The 14,561-nt window shown below is 38.0% G+C and overlaps 2 protein-coding genes and 1 pseudogene across 4 annotated transcripts; 2 read left to right on the top strand and 1 right to left on the bottom strand.

Annotated features, from left to right (window-relative positions):
- Positions 1 to 481: 481 nt before the first annotated feature.
- LOC122000989 (dof zinc finger protein DOF3.1-like) lies at positions 482 to 1,936 on the bottom strand. Its single transcript, XM_042555515.1, has 2 exons — positions 1,781 to 1,936; positions 482 to 1,327 (listed from the first exon to the last, which is right to left on the bottom strand). The coding sequence occupies exons 1-2, from the start codon at positions 1,805 to 1,807 to the stop codon at positions 617 to 619; spliced, it is 738 nt and encodes a 245-aa protein (XP_042411449.1). The 5' UTR covers positions 1,808 to 1,936; the 3' UTR covers positions 482 to 616.
- A 3,105-nt stretch (positions 1,937 to 5,041) lies between these two features.
- Positions 5,042 to 7,921, top strand: LOC122000988 (nuclear pore complex protein NUP155-like). 3 transcript variants are annotated; one of them, XM_042555512.1, is made up of 5 exons: positions 5,042 to 5,328; positions 5,536 to 5,610; positions 6,499 to 6,642; positions 6,739 to 7,061; positions 7,489 to 7,921. In XM_042555512.1, the coding sequence occupies exons 1-5, from the start codon at positions 5,221 to 5,223 to the stop codon at positions 7,529 to 7,531; spliced, it is 693 nt and encodes a 230-aa protein (XP_042411446.1). In that variant the 5' UTR covers positions 5,042 to 5,220; the 3' UTR covers positions 7,532 to 7,921. The 3 variants fall into 3 exon arrangements, with proteins under 3 accessions (XP_042411446.1, XP_042411447.1, XP_042411448.1); XM_042555513.1 differs by lacking the exon at positions 5,536 to 5,610 and adding an exon at positions 5,451 to 5,501; XM_042555514.1 differs by lacking the exon at positions 5,536 to 5,610.
- A 3,062-nt stretch (positions 7,922 to 10,983) lies between these two features.
- Positions 10,984 to 13,754, top strand: LOC122000987 (annotated as a pseudogene).
- The last annotated feature ends 807 nt before the right edge of the window (positions 13,755 to 14,561 follow it).

The following is a 14,561-nucleotide window of genomic DNA, read 5'->3' as shown; positions in this document are numbered from 1 at the left end:
CAATATGAATCAAAATATGAGAATTTTTTCAAATTCAAAAAAATAATAATCATGAAGTACATGTTATAATGGACATCTCAATATCTCATCATTTCAATCCTTCAATCTCACAAAAGGCATGGGGATTTTAAGAGGGAATATTTCTCTAAATATTCCCTCTTAAATATCCCCATTAGAGAGGGATACTTGAGAGATATTAGAAATTACTGGGCACATTAATTTATCTATTTATTTTTTAATTATTTTTTAAATTTTTTTTTTTTTTTGGTGAAATTGAGGATATTTTACCGTGAGATATTTGATAAGTTGGACTCATAATTATTTGGTTGGTAAACTATTTGATTCTAAGATTTAGAATATTTGAATGATGATATAGAAATGAGATGAGTATAATAAATATTCGAGAGAATACCCTATATTATGGATGCTTTAGAATGTTCTAAGGTAGCTGATGTATCTTTTTTCCTAGGAATCTAGGATGTTCACCTGACAAACGCTCGTAGTAATTAATATCAAAGGATGCATATGACAGTATGAGTCTCCAAAACACACAACTTGATATTCCAGAGGAAAGAGCAACTCGTAGCCAACTTAGCTAACTTTTCGCTTGATTAATTCACAGCAGAGAGGTATTGATCAACCCCTGCCAAGAATTGCCAACAGCTGCATTACCACTCCAGCTGCAATCCAACAATATGCTCCCTGCTGCATCCTGCCATGTCAGATAGTTGTTGATAGTGGAAGGGCTTGCAGCTTGAGTATTCTCGAACCACAACTCTGCAGTCTCCTCCCCACCACAGTACACGCTGCCAAAGCTGCTATGGCCAGCAGCAGCACCACCACCACCAACAGCAGCTGCACTGTCCACCGACCCACTCCTTAGCATATCTAGAAAACCACTAGTGCCCACCAACTGCTTGGTCGGTGGCTGGCCAGCAAAATACAGGTTTGGCGGAGGGACTAGGGCAGTGATGCTGCTACTGAGATCCTGCTCCGATGATGCCTTCTTGGAAGTGGAAGAGGAGGATGATGAAGAAGAAGATGATGAATGTTTCTTGTGCTTTCTGCAACCACCACGCACAGGGACGTTTCTGAGGGAGCCTCCTTGAGTCCAGTACCTCCTGCAGCCCTTGCAGAAGTGCCTGGGCTGGGAGAGGCTGTAGTTGTTGTAGTAGCAGAACTTGGTGTTGGTGGAGGCACACCTAGGGCACTGCAGGGCTTGCTCTGTGGGAGAAAGCCTCAGTTTTCTCTCTTGTGCTTGCTGTAGCTGTTGGGTCTTAGCGCATCTCGCTGCTGTTTCCTCGACTCCATGTCCTGCTGCCATTGTCTGAGGGGAGAATTACCATGATATTTAGGATGATTTTAATTTGTACGTAGTTTTAGAGCTAGATCATTGCTCTTACATTGTTAAGGCTGATCAAGAGGAAGGAGCAGTTTTTTTTTCTTCTATAATTCATGATCTTAAAGTTCTTACCGACACCATTTGCACCAGAACTTTGAAAACTTAGATGGACATGGAGTTTCTTTTCCCAAAAAGGAAAACTTAAAATGGATATAAAGAAGAAAACTGATATTGTTCATCTACTTCTGAAAATACAAGAACAGAAGAAATATTATAGTTGTAGAATAAAAAAAAAATCTCATGTTGGTTCATCAAATTCGTCACAAACTAACTAACTACATGTGATATTGCAGGAAGCATGCTTGTATATTCGAGTCCAGACCAGTGTAAGATATTTGAGAAACCTTAAGAACTTAGAAAAGTGAACGATTGGCGTACCTGGTAGTAAGCGTTAGAAGTCTCCATGCATGCAGAGGTTGAAGATCTAAAAAGAACTGTGAAATAATTGTAAGGCACAAAGAAAACAGTAGCAGAGTTCTTCTTCCCTCAACACTCAACTCATTAATAAATAAAGAGAAAGATAGAAAGGAGAGAAGGATTGATTCGGACTCTGTACGAAATGATGTGACTTGCAACTTGCGATCTGAAAAGGGGCATCAGCGACTCGTCGTTGCATATATTAATGCACTAATTTCATTTCGCTTTCGTTGAGCCGTGCTTTTCCTAATTTAATCCTCGCAAATAATATATTTAAACTCGATATTTTATGAACCTTTTTTTTTCGGTTGGACTGAGTCCAGTCAAGAATTGAGGCTTTTCTTTTTTAAATTTCCAAAACATTTTGAATCACATCGAATTGGTTGTGACAATAATGAGACTGAGTCGTGCGGAGCTTTTCACACTTCCGCCACTTACCAGCACTAACATGATGGAGGTGGGGGCCACCAGCGTTTGGCGTGAAGCACGAATCATAACGACGGCAGGAGACCGGTCCCGCCGGGAGTGAGTGCGTCCGGCTCCTGCGGCGTTACAGGGCAAAACCGAACGCGAATTCTAAAGCATTCCTCGATTCCTTGCGTGAAAACTGCCCGATTTATCCGAACCGGATCTGACCGTCCGGTCAAGTTCCAGTGGTCCTCACCATTTCTCTCTCTTGCGGAAGGAAGGAAGGAATCAGAAGGTGGAGCAGGGGCGGTGGAGGGTGGGCCCGTGGCGGTGGCGGCCACGCTGTATGGTCGGCGTACCGGGGCCCAGCACTCGGAAGAATGCGATACCGATGTGTAGATGCCTACGCGACTTGACGGCGAAGGCGATACGCCGCCTCCGACTCGGATTGAGAGCGGCGGGCGCGCCGCTGTCAGCTTCCGCTCGTTTTCCTCGCATCCGCCAAAGAAGAAAAAACACGGCGGACGGGACACGTGAGAACGAAGGCCTGACGTCATCCCAAGGCAAAGGATGAGACCCACCATGTTCGGCGGATACCGCAGCGTTATCATCGTGCACGGCAAACTTTACATCGAAATCGAAAAAATTCTTCTTCAAAAATAAGCATAGAAAATCCCTATCGCTGAAATTTGTTATTGACCAGAATTTAGCCACGAGGTCCTTTTGCTCAAAATCCGGAAAACCGGCAAGGATCTTGTGATCTGTTTGAGGATAAATATACGATTTTGAAGCGTAGTCTGTTAAGTGATGCTTCGGCATGCATGGAACGTGAACTAGAGTGTGGAAGTCATGATCAATCAATATCCGCCTTCGACTCAGTGTGATTTAGGCACAAAAATAATAAAAATATTATTTCGAAAAGAATGAAAAGATCATAGAATTTTGAGAGGAGAAGAAGATAGAAAAATCGAAGCCCGAGGAAAAAAACATAAAATAAATGAGATTGGATATAAATATTTAAAAAAGCATTTGACCTACACTTTATTCATCTATTTCAAAGAAATTCACGGCCCGTACTTTTGAGTCATGAACTCAATGGGCTGATTTCAGGCCCATTTGTAAGATGGGGCTAAAGACCTCATTCAAGAGCATCTCATCATATATTTTTTTTATATTCCAAAAATATACTTTGTTTCAATGTGATAACTTATATATTTTTTTACTCTCCTTTAGTTATTTATTTTTATTTTGTCTATATAATTTGGATATTATATTTGACCTTTTACGTTCTCTAAGTAGGAAAAAAAGAACCCTTATATTTTGGAACTAACTAATTAGATCTTTAAAGATTTTCTTTCTGTTCTTTAGGAGGGTAAATAAATTAAGTCAAGTCAAATGTATTCAAACTTTAATAAGATAATCGAAGTCAAGTCAAATTTAGTCTAAAATAAATTAAGTCATTATAATGATTGGTTAAATTTGACTTAACTTAATTTTTTTATGAGGTTACATTTTAACAAAGCTTGATTCGTTTAGATATTATTAAATTTTCAATTTAATTTAAGTTTATTTGATTGTTTGAAATTTGTAAATTGCTTTTTCCATCCCCTTTGACACCACACCTCCCTTTTATTCCCATTGAAATGAATTTTATATCCCTCTATTTGTATTTTATGATTATCTGGTAATTAGCGTTGTAATATCATCCTTTAAATCATATCACAGAGAGCTCCGCCTATCTCCTCCTCTTCAAGCTCTGACAGACAGAGGAAGACCGCCACAGTCGGGGTGTCGCAGTCCTCAAGGCTCGCATGGACGCCGCCAAGCGCGCTGTCTTCCACCTCTCCTGCCTCCTCCTCGCCTTCCACGACCTCTCCTTCACGCTCCTCTTCATCGCCTCCATCGCAAGCGCCTCTTGCCGCAGCTGGTGGCTCCCTTGCAGCCTCTCCCTGACCACTTCTATGGCGGTGATCGTCGCGGTGAAAGTTGTCGTGTGCGCCTATTGGCGGATATCGTGACAATTGTAGAGGGAGTGCAAGGACGAGCGGGCTCTCGCACTACAAGAATTCTGACTTTTAGCGACGCATAGTATGGTCAACGTCGCAAAATATGACCTTTTGGCGATGCATGAAATGTTTCACGTCGCTAAAAGATAGACCATTAGGAGGAAATTTTCCTACATTTATTTTGTATCATTTAGTGACGCATTAAACAATACGCGTCGTCAAATGAAAACCTTTGGCAACACACACATCACTCCACGTCGCTAAAAGATAGCGCAAATTTTCCCTGGATCATTTGGCGACACGACATAGAAAACATGTCGCCAAATGTAACACTATAGTGACGCATTCTGCACTCAACGTCACTAATAGTAGTGAAAATTTTTTCCACCTCAAATTGTGGTTATTTGGCGACGTAGATACATTAACTGTCGCTAAAATAAAATTTGAAAAAAAATTCAAAATTTTTTATAAATTATAAATTAAAATAAATATAATTTGAAAAGGTATTAGAAAGAAATTTATTAAATAATTATTATTTTAATTTGTTTTAATAAATTAACGGCTCATATTCTCTTTTAACAAAATTATAAATCAAAATAAATATCATTTAAAAACAAATCCAACAAATTATTAAATAATTAATATTTTAATTTATTTTAATAAATTAACGGTTAGTATTCTCTTTTAATAATATTATAAATCAAAATAAATATCATTTAAAAATAAATCAAATAAATTATTAAATAATTCTTATTTTATTTTATTTTAATGCATTAAAACCCCATGCTTTTGAGATAGCATTGCGGATCCCATTCCCCACCCCTATTACCTCAAACCAAACCGCCCACAAGTTGCTCTCACAGGTAATCCGTCGCGGTGTTTCTATCATAGCTTAGGGTTTGCGGCAGCTGCGCGGCCCTCTGACGATCGCGTAATGGCGTGGGGGCGACGAAACCGTGGGACTGGATGTAGCCTCCGCCGGCCTCCATGTCACCGAGCGCATCGGCAGGGATGTCGCCGGCCGCCTCGACCTCGAGGAGGCTATCGAAGCCTCGCTCTATGCTAGCCTCCCCCTACTCCACCCTCCCCAAAGAGGTACCTCGCTCTTTGTTGGGAATCTAATTGTTGCAGAGTGGTTGTTGATTCTGAATGAAGTTGATCACGATAAATATGATAATGTGCACCGAATTTTGAATTAGGAACTCCTGTTCTTATAGGAGAAAAGGAAATTTTTTGGAGGAGTATATTTAGGTTGCTTCTGTAGAAAGGTATACACTTGGTTAGTGCTTTTTTACTTTCCAGATTTCCAATCATGGACTTCACTTCTGTCGAGTTGCAGTTTGTAGATTCACTGATATTACTACTATGACAATCCAGGTAAGATTAACACAAGAGGAATCACTTTGCTACTGTTAATAACAAATAGATTTTTTTACTATCCACACCTAGGCCTTTCTCATTGGTAGACAACTGGAGCAGACCAGGATGGCATTGAAACTGATGTTTTTGATGATTGGCCTTTTTTTTTTAATCTGTCATTTGGCTAAGAAGGAAAGGAGTACTATCTTGAAAATGTTGGTTTTCCTATAAAATAAGTACTCTTGCATTAATGAAAAAGAAACTCTTGATCCAAAAGTATTTGTTGTATGCATAAAATCCTATTTACAAATTATTTAAACTGACTTTTAGTTAATTTAGTGATCTTGGGCCGATGCTGGTTGTTTAATTTTTCCAATTAGATAAACTAGGAGGAAGATACTTGAATGGAAAATGACAATGAGTTATTCTGATCTCAGGAATGAAATTATCTATAAATAAGATTGATTCAAACAGCAAACTAAATCTATGACTCAACATACTTAAAACCCTTCTTGCATAGTGCATCTAAGTAGTTAACATAATGTTGAAGCGATATTTTTATCTACAGAGTACACATTTATGTAATTATCAATATCTTTGATCCATTAATTTGTTCCTTCGATGGAGTCTTCGTGGAACATCTTCCTCTTTCTTTAGCGCTTTGCTCTCCGACCGACTATAAAACTGAAAGTGATAGTTGGCTAATATAGTATATAAATATCCAATGAAGAAACATTAATGTTCAATTAAGACAATGATTTAGTAATATTAGTGTAGGACGAAAGAGATCTTCAAAAAGTGAATCTGGTATCCTTTATTTTGAAATATTTTTTTAATGAAGGTATTTTTAGTCTTCTCATGTTTCTGATAATGCTTAGATATGCTTGGAAATGCACAACTTTTCAGATTATTCTGTGTGAAGCTCTTTCTAGAGGTGGAGTTGCAGAAGCATGTTCTGTAGTAAAGAGGGTCGGTTCAAATATCTATACTGGAGTGGAGGGTCGCTTGTCTTTAGAGATTATTTATCTTCATCTTGAAATGGCTGCTTCGGTAAAATTTGTGTTCTCACCCCAATTGTTCTTTATTAAAGTTCAACTTTTCTGTTAATATTTGTATATCTATTGATTTTCTGTTTTACTTGTCTAGCAATGTATGAATATTCTACAAACAGGCCTCATCATACGTGCTAGAGCCCTTCTTGCTGCTTGTAAGGTTGAACCAAAGCCTGCATTAAGCACATATGATCAGCTTTTATCATATGGAACTATTTTACCTTTGCCAAACCTGAAACTTCGCTGTCTGAGATCTGTTCTTGCTGTACTCTGTGAGTGGGTTGGGTCTGTATTTGCACATACATTAGGGACCACAGCTGTTGGCGCTTCTCCAATCCTTGGTGGATTACTCTTGTTACGACATACAGCAATCATCAACCAAGGAGCTCGAGATAAGATAACCAGTTTAGCAAATGGGTAAGTTTTTTGTTTTTTTGGAAGTAGTAGAATTACATTTATTCCAATCTTTTTATGTTAGTAGTTTATTTATTGTGACTTATAGTTGGTTAATAAAAACTTTCGAAGTGTCTATTGAAAAAGGTTAATAAACAAACCCCAGTGCACTTGTTTTTTAATATTAATCTATACGGGTTTACTTGTTGTCGCTTAGGGTCTTAATAGAATGGACTTATTCTAGGATAGTACTTCAGAGAGCTTGCCAGTATTGATGATATGTTTCTCTGAACTCCTTGTGCTCGACAGCCAAGGATAATAAAGGCTGCATTCAGTTTTCACTAATTGCATATATGATATATCCCTTCTCCACTTGGCATTTGATGGAATCCATTTTACTTGTTTTTTCAAAGTTTTTATATTTTTATTAATCTTCAACTTGCGATGACAGGCATACGGTCTCGTTACGTGAAGGGTTTAGGTCCATTACCTAAACTATCTGTAGTGGGTGATTCTAGAGCCACAAACATCAGTTCAAAACATTATGATGATTATGAAAAATTTACAACTATGCAGAAAACAATCGATGAGCAGAATCTGACTATACGTGAGCGGCATCAAAAATTTGAAGCATTATTGCACCAACTTCAACAGGTCATTCATGACTTCTCACTCCAGCCTCCACCAACATGCTCTTCAATTCGACCTCCTCCACCACCTCCCTCGCCTCCATCATCGACTATGTAGTTTTTTATTTTGCAATATTATGTAATGCGCATTTTACTACTCATGTTCTTTGGATAATATTTGACTAGTTGTGTTCATGTTTTAAAAATATTTGACTAATTAATAGTAAATTGCACTTTTATGATGTATTATAGACACATTATAATGTCGTGACTGAATGAGCAATATATTTTGTAATGCATAGATTGCGTCACAAATAATTAACGAAAAAAATATAGCAAAAATACATTTCGTGACGCATTTCATGTGTCGTGACATGTTAGAACCTTTTCGCGACGCATAAAAGAAGGTGTCGCTAATATTAGTGTTGCGAAATGATATCACCTTTGGCGACGTCATTTGGCGACGTAATAAAAGAAGGTGTCGCCAATACTTGTGTCGCGAAATGTTGTAACCTTTGGCGACGCGTACCTTAATGCGTCACCAAAGATCATATTGACATTTGCATACGAACCAATTGCGACGCATGCTGGCGACGCATGTTTGCGTCGCAAAATGTTCTGCAACGCATTTTACGTACATATGGCGACGCTAAAATGCGTCGTTAAAAGTCCGAATTCTTGTAGTGTCGCGCGGTGCATGTGGGAGATGCGGATGAAGGGTGCAGACTTTGACCTCTCCAAAGAGCCACAAAAGAGCTCGAAGTGGATGAAAAGTTCGAGCATGGAGGTCTAGTGGAAGCCGCTCGCTTGGTGCTCGCGCAACCTCGTCACCATTTGCCTCCTTTCTGTCATCGGAATCTTCTTCCCCGCCTTCTGATTCGTACTCTACGGTTGATGCTCCACCAAAAAGCTGTTCTTTTCCCCGCTCCAGCGCTCTGTTTTGCTCGCGACTACGTCCATGTTTCTGCTATTTTGGCAATTTCGATTCCCAACTTGTAATTCTTCAACTGTTCTTTCTCAATTTGTGTTCAATTAGATGATCTTATAAAAAAAACTCGAATTTTTATCCAATAAGTATGTTCTTGTTTATCTTCCGCTGATTAAAGATCGAGTCTCCGCTTTGCTGTTCAACAATAGGCACTGCACACTCCGACGGAAGACATATTGCACCGATCATGGGTGGAGCCACATTGGGGCTAGGGTGGGCTCCAACCCCACCAACTTTAGAAAAATAAAACAAAAGAAAAATCATCTCTATACTTTTTTTCCTTAATTATTTCCTATTTTCCCACATGCACTTTCCATTAAATCAAAATTTTTTAATTTGTTTAATTAAATTTTCAAAGCATATGTCAATTTATTAGGAATTTTAATTAAATTAAAATTTTATAAACCTCACGCATGCTACCTCTTATTTTTCCTCTTATCCGCAGAGTCACAAGTGCCGCCCCCCCCCCCCCTACGCAGAGTCACAAGTGCCGCCCCACCCCCCCAATCTCCTTGTTTTTCCTCTTATCCGCAAAGTTGTAGATGCGAAAGATTTTAATTTTGATCTTCTTTTTCCATCACTAGGTTCGAGTAGATCTATTTATTTTTAGAATGGATTTCCTTCAATCAATCAAGCTCCTTTCTCGGCGACGTAATTTCTCAATTTCTTGAAAATCTTTACATTATCATTCACATAATATTTTATATTCATGTCCTATATAAATGTTCGACAATAACTCGACAAATACAAGCGCGATATCCCTTCTCTCGAATAACACATGATATCGATACAACCATTGTCGTAGGTATATTTTCTTTTGATATTATCTGTATAAGTCAACTACTATTTTTTATTTTAATAAATTAATTAAATTTATTAATAGATTTATTAATTAATTTGATTAGTTTTATTTAATGAGTTTGTTGAACGGGAGTTGGTTGAAAAAATTGATAATGATATAATAATTAATGAGTTTGATTCTAAAAAAATCTAAGAGCACAATTTCAATAACATTTTTTGCTCTATGCTTTAATTTTGAATGTATTGAATATTAGATACTATTGTTCTATAATTTCAAAAAATTAATAATAATTTTTTGTTTATATTTTTGAATCAAATAATTTATTATATCTCGATGATCAGCCCCAGGTAAACGTCCTGACACCGATAGAGATTAGAGAAAAAGGTTTTATACTTGAGGAAGTTTTCAGAATATTTATCTTCTGTTAGTATACAAGAATTGATATACAAGATGACCTTTTTCATTTGATCTGATGATAAATTAACAGATGACCTTTTTCATAATAAATCAATTTGAAAACAGATGAAATATATTTAAAAGGTAGATCCGTGAGAATCGACCCCTGACCATTATGCCAGATATACCATGCGCCCACCGTCTGTGCTACACCCTGGGTGCTAACAGATGAAATATATCTAGTAAATATGAAACTTTGATCAAATACTTAACGTAAAATTAAGGAAAATCAATACAAATTGAGAATGACATCACGATTACAGATGAATCATCATCTACTGACACAAATTAGGAATCAAACTGAACCAAAAAAAAAAAAAATTTGAAACAAATATTTACAATCACCACTTGTAAGAGAGAAATATATTTATTCTTGGAAACTCTACTTTATATTTGAAATGCTGAATCTTGCATTAAGAAAATCTACAATTAAACATGTAACAATATTGTTAAATAAAACAAATGGTTAAAAAAATAAAACAAAACAAAAAAGAAACAAAATTAAAAAGTTATAAACATAAAAGCAAGGGAGAGGAATGTGTTAGGGGAGGTGCGAAAAGCACGTCTCTTAAAATTTTTACATTTTTGGTTCATTATTGAGTTTGAAATTCAAATTTATTTATTTATTTAAATTTTTTTATTTATTTAATATGTTGATAAGTATTTTATTAATAAACATTATTTATAAATATTATTTACATTTATAAACATGATTTATAATTATTATTTATAAATATTAATAAATTAAACATATATAAATATAAATTTATTTATTTAAATTAACGAATTATTTAAAAATATTAAGTCCAACATCAAACTATTTTTATCAACATTTTATAATGCTCTTGCGTTTCCTGCAATAAAAAAACACAACTGAATTATATAATAAAGATGACGAAGTAAGGAAATCCTTTCAAATATTTTTATAATGAAATCAGAAGCCAGTTTTTTAATTTTGCCTTTTAAAATTTTTTGTGTAGTGTTAATTAAGTGAGATTTTATTTTGTAAAAAAAAAAGTAAATAAATTATGCTATAAAAGAAAATTTGTTAATTTACAAGATAGCTGTCCTTATTAAAAGTGACGCTTCTCTCCGTATTCTACGGTCCTGTCCTTGCTTCCTTCCATCTCGCTGGTCTTTGGCGTCTCGTATTGCTGCGCCTCTTCCCGATTATCTATCTAGTCGCCTTCATCGGTAAAGGTCAAATCCAGTTTCCGCTTCTCTTAATCACTTTGTTTCTCCCTGGTTGACGGGTTGGTCGCCTGGATCTAGTGGTACTGACACCGATCGGTTTTAAGATGAACTTTGGGGTTTTGAATTAGATAGGGCAAAGTTATCAGATCTACGGTTGTTTTTTTTTAATGTTTTGATCTTTTGAGGTTCTCTCCGTCAGGATCCGTATTTTTTTTATTAATTTGTTTTGGATCTGATCTTTTATTCAGTAGAAATCTATTGCCGTCTCAGTCAGAACAATCCGGCTTGATTGTATTCAACTTTTTGTTTTTGTTTTAATTATCCTTTTCGTTCAATTTTGTGTTCTCTATTAGTAGCCAAAGTTTCGAGGCAGCGGATTCGGTAGTTAGATTTTATGCTAGTATTAAACTGAAACATTAAATCTCGCAAAAAGAACTCCGTCACCGGTGTAAAGCAGAGTATGCGGATTCACAATCACATATAATTTTCTTCGTGGAACAATTCTGGCAATGTCGAAAGAGATATATTTATTAGGATTCAGTTTGATAATTGTGCTAGTGAAAATAGCCGCCAAGTCTTGATTCAGGGTTAGTGTTTTCTTCTACCAAGGAGAGATGGTACTTTGGCCGGGAAATTTACAGAAATTAAGGTCTTCGAAGACATTTTATTTGCCAACCACAAAAGCTGGCTGCTTGAGGACTTTTTTCAAGATAAAAAAATACTCAAACCTTTTTGGATTATTTTGATAAATTGACCTATTTGGAATTCTTGTTCTAAGGAGTGTGCATTATGTATATGATTTGCTCCTACAAAATTTTGACTAATCCTCATTGGATTTTAATGCTCCACAATTCTTTGACTCGGCTCTCTGCATTTGAAGATATTGCAAAGGGAGGGCATGTATTTTTAGTTTGCTGACCTTAGATGTGTAAAGTCATGTAGTTTAGCATGTTTCATAAAGTATATTACGAAGAGATTGCTAACATCCTCCTGTGCATTTCTGATTCTGATATACAGAACATGGATGATCCTGAGGATATCCAACCTCTTGTTTGTGACAACGGAAATGGAATGGTCAAGGTCAGTCATTTCACATTAGCAGTTGCTTCTTCTTTGATATTCAATATTGTGCTTCAGTTCTGGGCATAGACGCTGAAATTTCTTTGGTTTCTGTTGCCTTTGGCAAACAAGGCTGGATTCGCTGGTGATGATGCTCCTAGAGAAAATTTTCCCAGTATTGTTGGTAGACCCTGCCACACTGGTGTTATGGTTGGTATGGGCCAGAAAGATGCTTATGTTGGTGATGAGGCTCAGTCAAAGAGAGGAATACTCACCTTGAATTGAGCATGGAATTGTCAGCAACTGGGGCGACATGGAGAAAATTTGGCGCCACACCTTCTACAATGAACTCCGGGTCGCTCCTGAGGAACACCCAATATTACTAACCGGAGCCTATCTTAACCCTAAGGCAAACAGAGAGAAAATGACCCAGATCATGTTTGAAACATTTAATTTTCCTGCAATGTATGTTGCAATTCAAGCAGTCCTCTCTCTGTATGCTTGTGGCCGTACTACAGGTTTGTATCGATATGACTGATTCATTAAATGCTATTAGTTTTTTCATTGGTCTGATCAGTGTGTTTTTGATAGGAATTGTGCTCGACGGTGACGGTGTCAGTTATGCACTTCATCATGCTATTCTGCGTTTGGATCTAGCTGGTCGTGATCTCATAGATTCATGAAGATCCTTACTGAGAGAGGGTACTCGTTCACAACAACTGCTGAATGGGAAATTGCTAGGGACATAAAGGAGAAGCTGGCATATGTTGCCCTTGATTACGAACAAGAGTTGGAGACTGCCAAGTCTAGCTCAGCTGTCAAAAAGAACTATGAACTCCCAGATGACCAGGTCATAACTATTGGTGCCGAGAGATTTAGGTGCCCAGAGGTTCTATTCCAGTCATCATTGATTGGCATGTTGTCTACTGGTATTCATGAGACTACATACAACTCCATCATGAAGTGCGACGTAGATACAAGGAAAGATCTGTATGGTAACGTGGTGCTTAGCGGTGGATCAACCATGTTCCCTGGTATTGCTGATCGATCGAATGAGCAAGGAGATTACTGCTCTTGCCCCTAGCAGCATTAAAATTAAGGTGGTTGCCCCACCTGAACGGAAATACAGTGTTTGGATTGGAGGATCCATCCTTGCCTCTCTTAGCACCTTCCAGCAGGTATACTCTATTCATGTGCAGTCTCAATCCTTTTGGTGATATTTTGATACTATACATTCGACACTCATGGTGGCAAAAGACGAATATGGTAACAAAAGATGAATACGCTCATCTCAGCGCCCCCGCCAATTGACATTCGACACTCATGAAACATGCAGATGTGGATTTCAAAGGGTGAGTACGAGGAATCTGGTCCGGCAATTGTCCATCGGAAGTGCTTCTAAGCATCCATTTGCTGTTTAGCTGTTCCATAGCCCCACTATAAGTTCTAGTCATGGCTTGATTTGAGTAGTAGGCTATCAGAAGATTGTTATGAGTTGCTTGTGCTATTCATATCCACTTTAATTTTTGGCTTAATTTAGGCCTCCCCGTTTGATGATGATTGAGCAAAGATATCATCAGTTAGTGTCACCAGAATTTCCAACCCGTTTGGTTCTTCAGACCCCAACATCTGGTAGTCTGTGCTTGTGTTAGCTGGATGTTAACTTGGTGCCCCCGGGCTGAAAAAAAAAATTAAATTAAATTAAATTTACTTGAGAAGGAGAAATGTATTATGAAAATTCATACATGAGTTTTATATTTACCCCTTTGTCCTTTAATCCGGTGGTGAAAAAAGGGGCCCGGCCGTACAGTGGTTAATGGCACGTGGAAGTCAAAGTCAAGATGGTTAGTCCAATGGTCTTGCCGAGCGGGGAGGTCACCTCGTCGATCGGCCGCGATAGTGCCCAGGCCGGCGTGAAGACAGCTCGATCGCAGGTCGGTTTTTCGATGCTCAGAGGTTCTCGTATGAAGGAGTCGATTCGCTGAGCGGCATGCCCGCTCGGCAAAGCTATCGAACAACTAAAGTTGCATGCCTGTCCGAGAGTGCGACCGAGCGACTCACTCGCTTGGCCTAGTAACAGACGAGAGAAAAGAGGACAAACTGGACAGCTGGCGATATCCTTCTCGAGACATGCGCCGCCGACAGACAGCATGGTCAACGGCCAGACCGGACAGAAGATCGTATGGTGGAAGTTTCCACTGTCATGTCGTAGATATACTCGGACGGTTGTGGTATGACGTCAGACACTTTTCTGACACAACCATTATAAGGTATGCTTTGAGAAGCGTACACATCTCGGGAAACGTGCACGCGACCCCCCCCGGATCCTATATAAGGACCCCCAGACTTCGACGGAGGTATGCGCGATTCTTCACTGTAGGTACAGTCTCGTTACT

Source organism: Zingiber officinale, chromosome 7A, assembly GCF_018446385.1.
Source record: "Zingiber officinale cultivar Zhangliang chromosome 7A, Zo_v1.1, whole genome shotgun sequence".
Lineage (NCBI taxonomy): Eukaryota > Viridiplantae > Streptophyta > Magnoliopsida > Zingiberales > Zingiberaceae > Zingiber > Zingiber officinale.
Note: the sequence above shows the minus strand (reverse complement) of the source record. Positions and strands in the feature narration are given on the sequence as shown.

Coding starts and splice junctions, on each gene's coding strand:
- LOC122000989 (XM_042555515.1), bottom strand. CDS start 1,807: ATGGAGACTTCTAACGCTTACTACCAG. Junction 1,328..1,780: donor CTTCTAACGCTTACTACCAG/GTACGCCAATCG, acceptor TTCTCCCCTCAG/ACAATGGCAGCAGGACATGG.
- LOC122000988 (XM_042555512.1), top strand. CDS start 5,221: ATGTCACCGAGCGCATCGGCAGGGATGTCGCCGGCCGCCTCGACCTCG. Junction 5,329..5,535: donor ACTCCACCCTCCCCAAAGAG/GTACCTCGCTCT, acceptor TTTACTTTCCAG/ATTTCCAATCATGGACTTCA. Junction 6,643..6,738: donor ATCTTGAAATGGCTGCTTCG/GTAAAATTTGTG, acceptor TTACTTGTCTAG/CAATGTATGAATATTCTACA.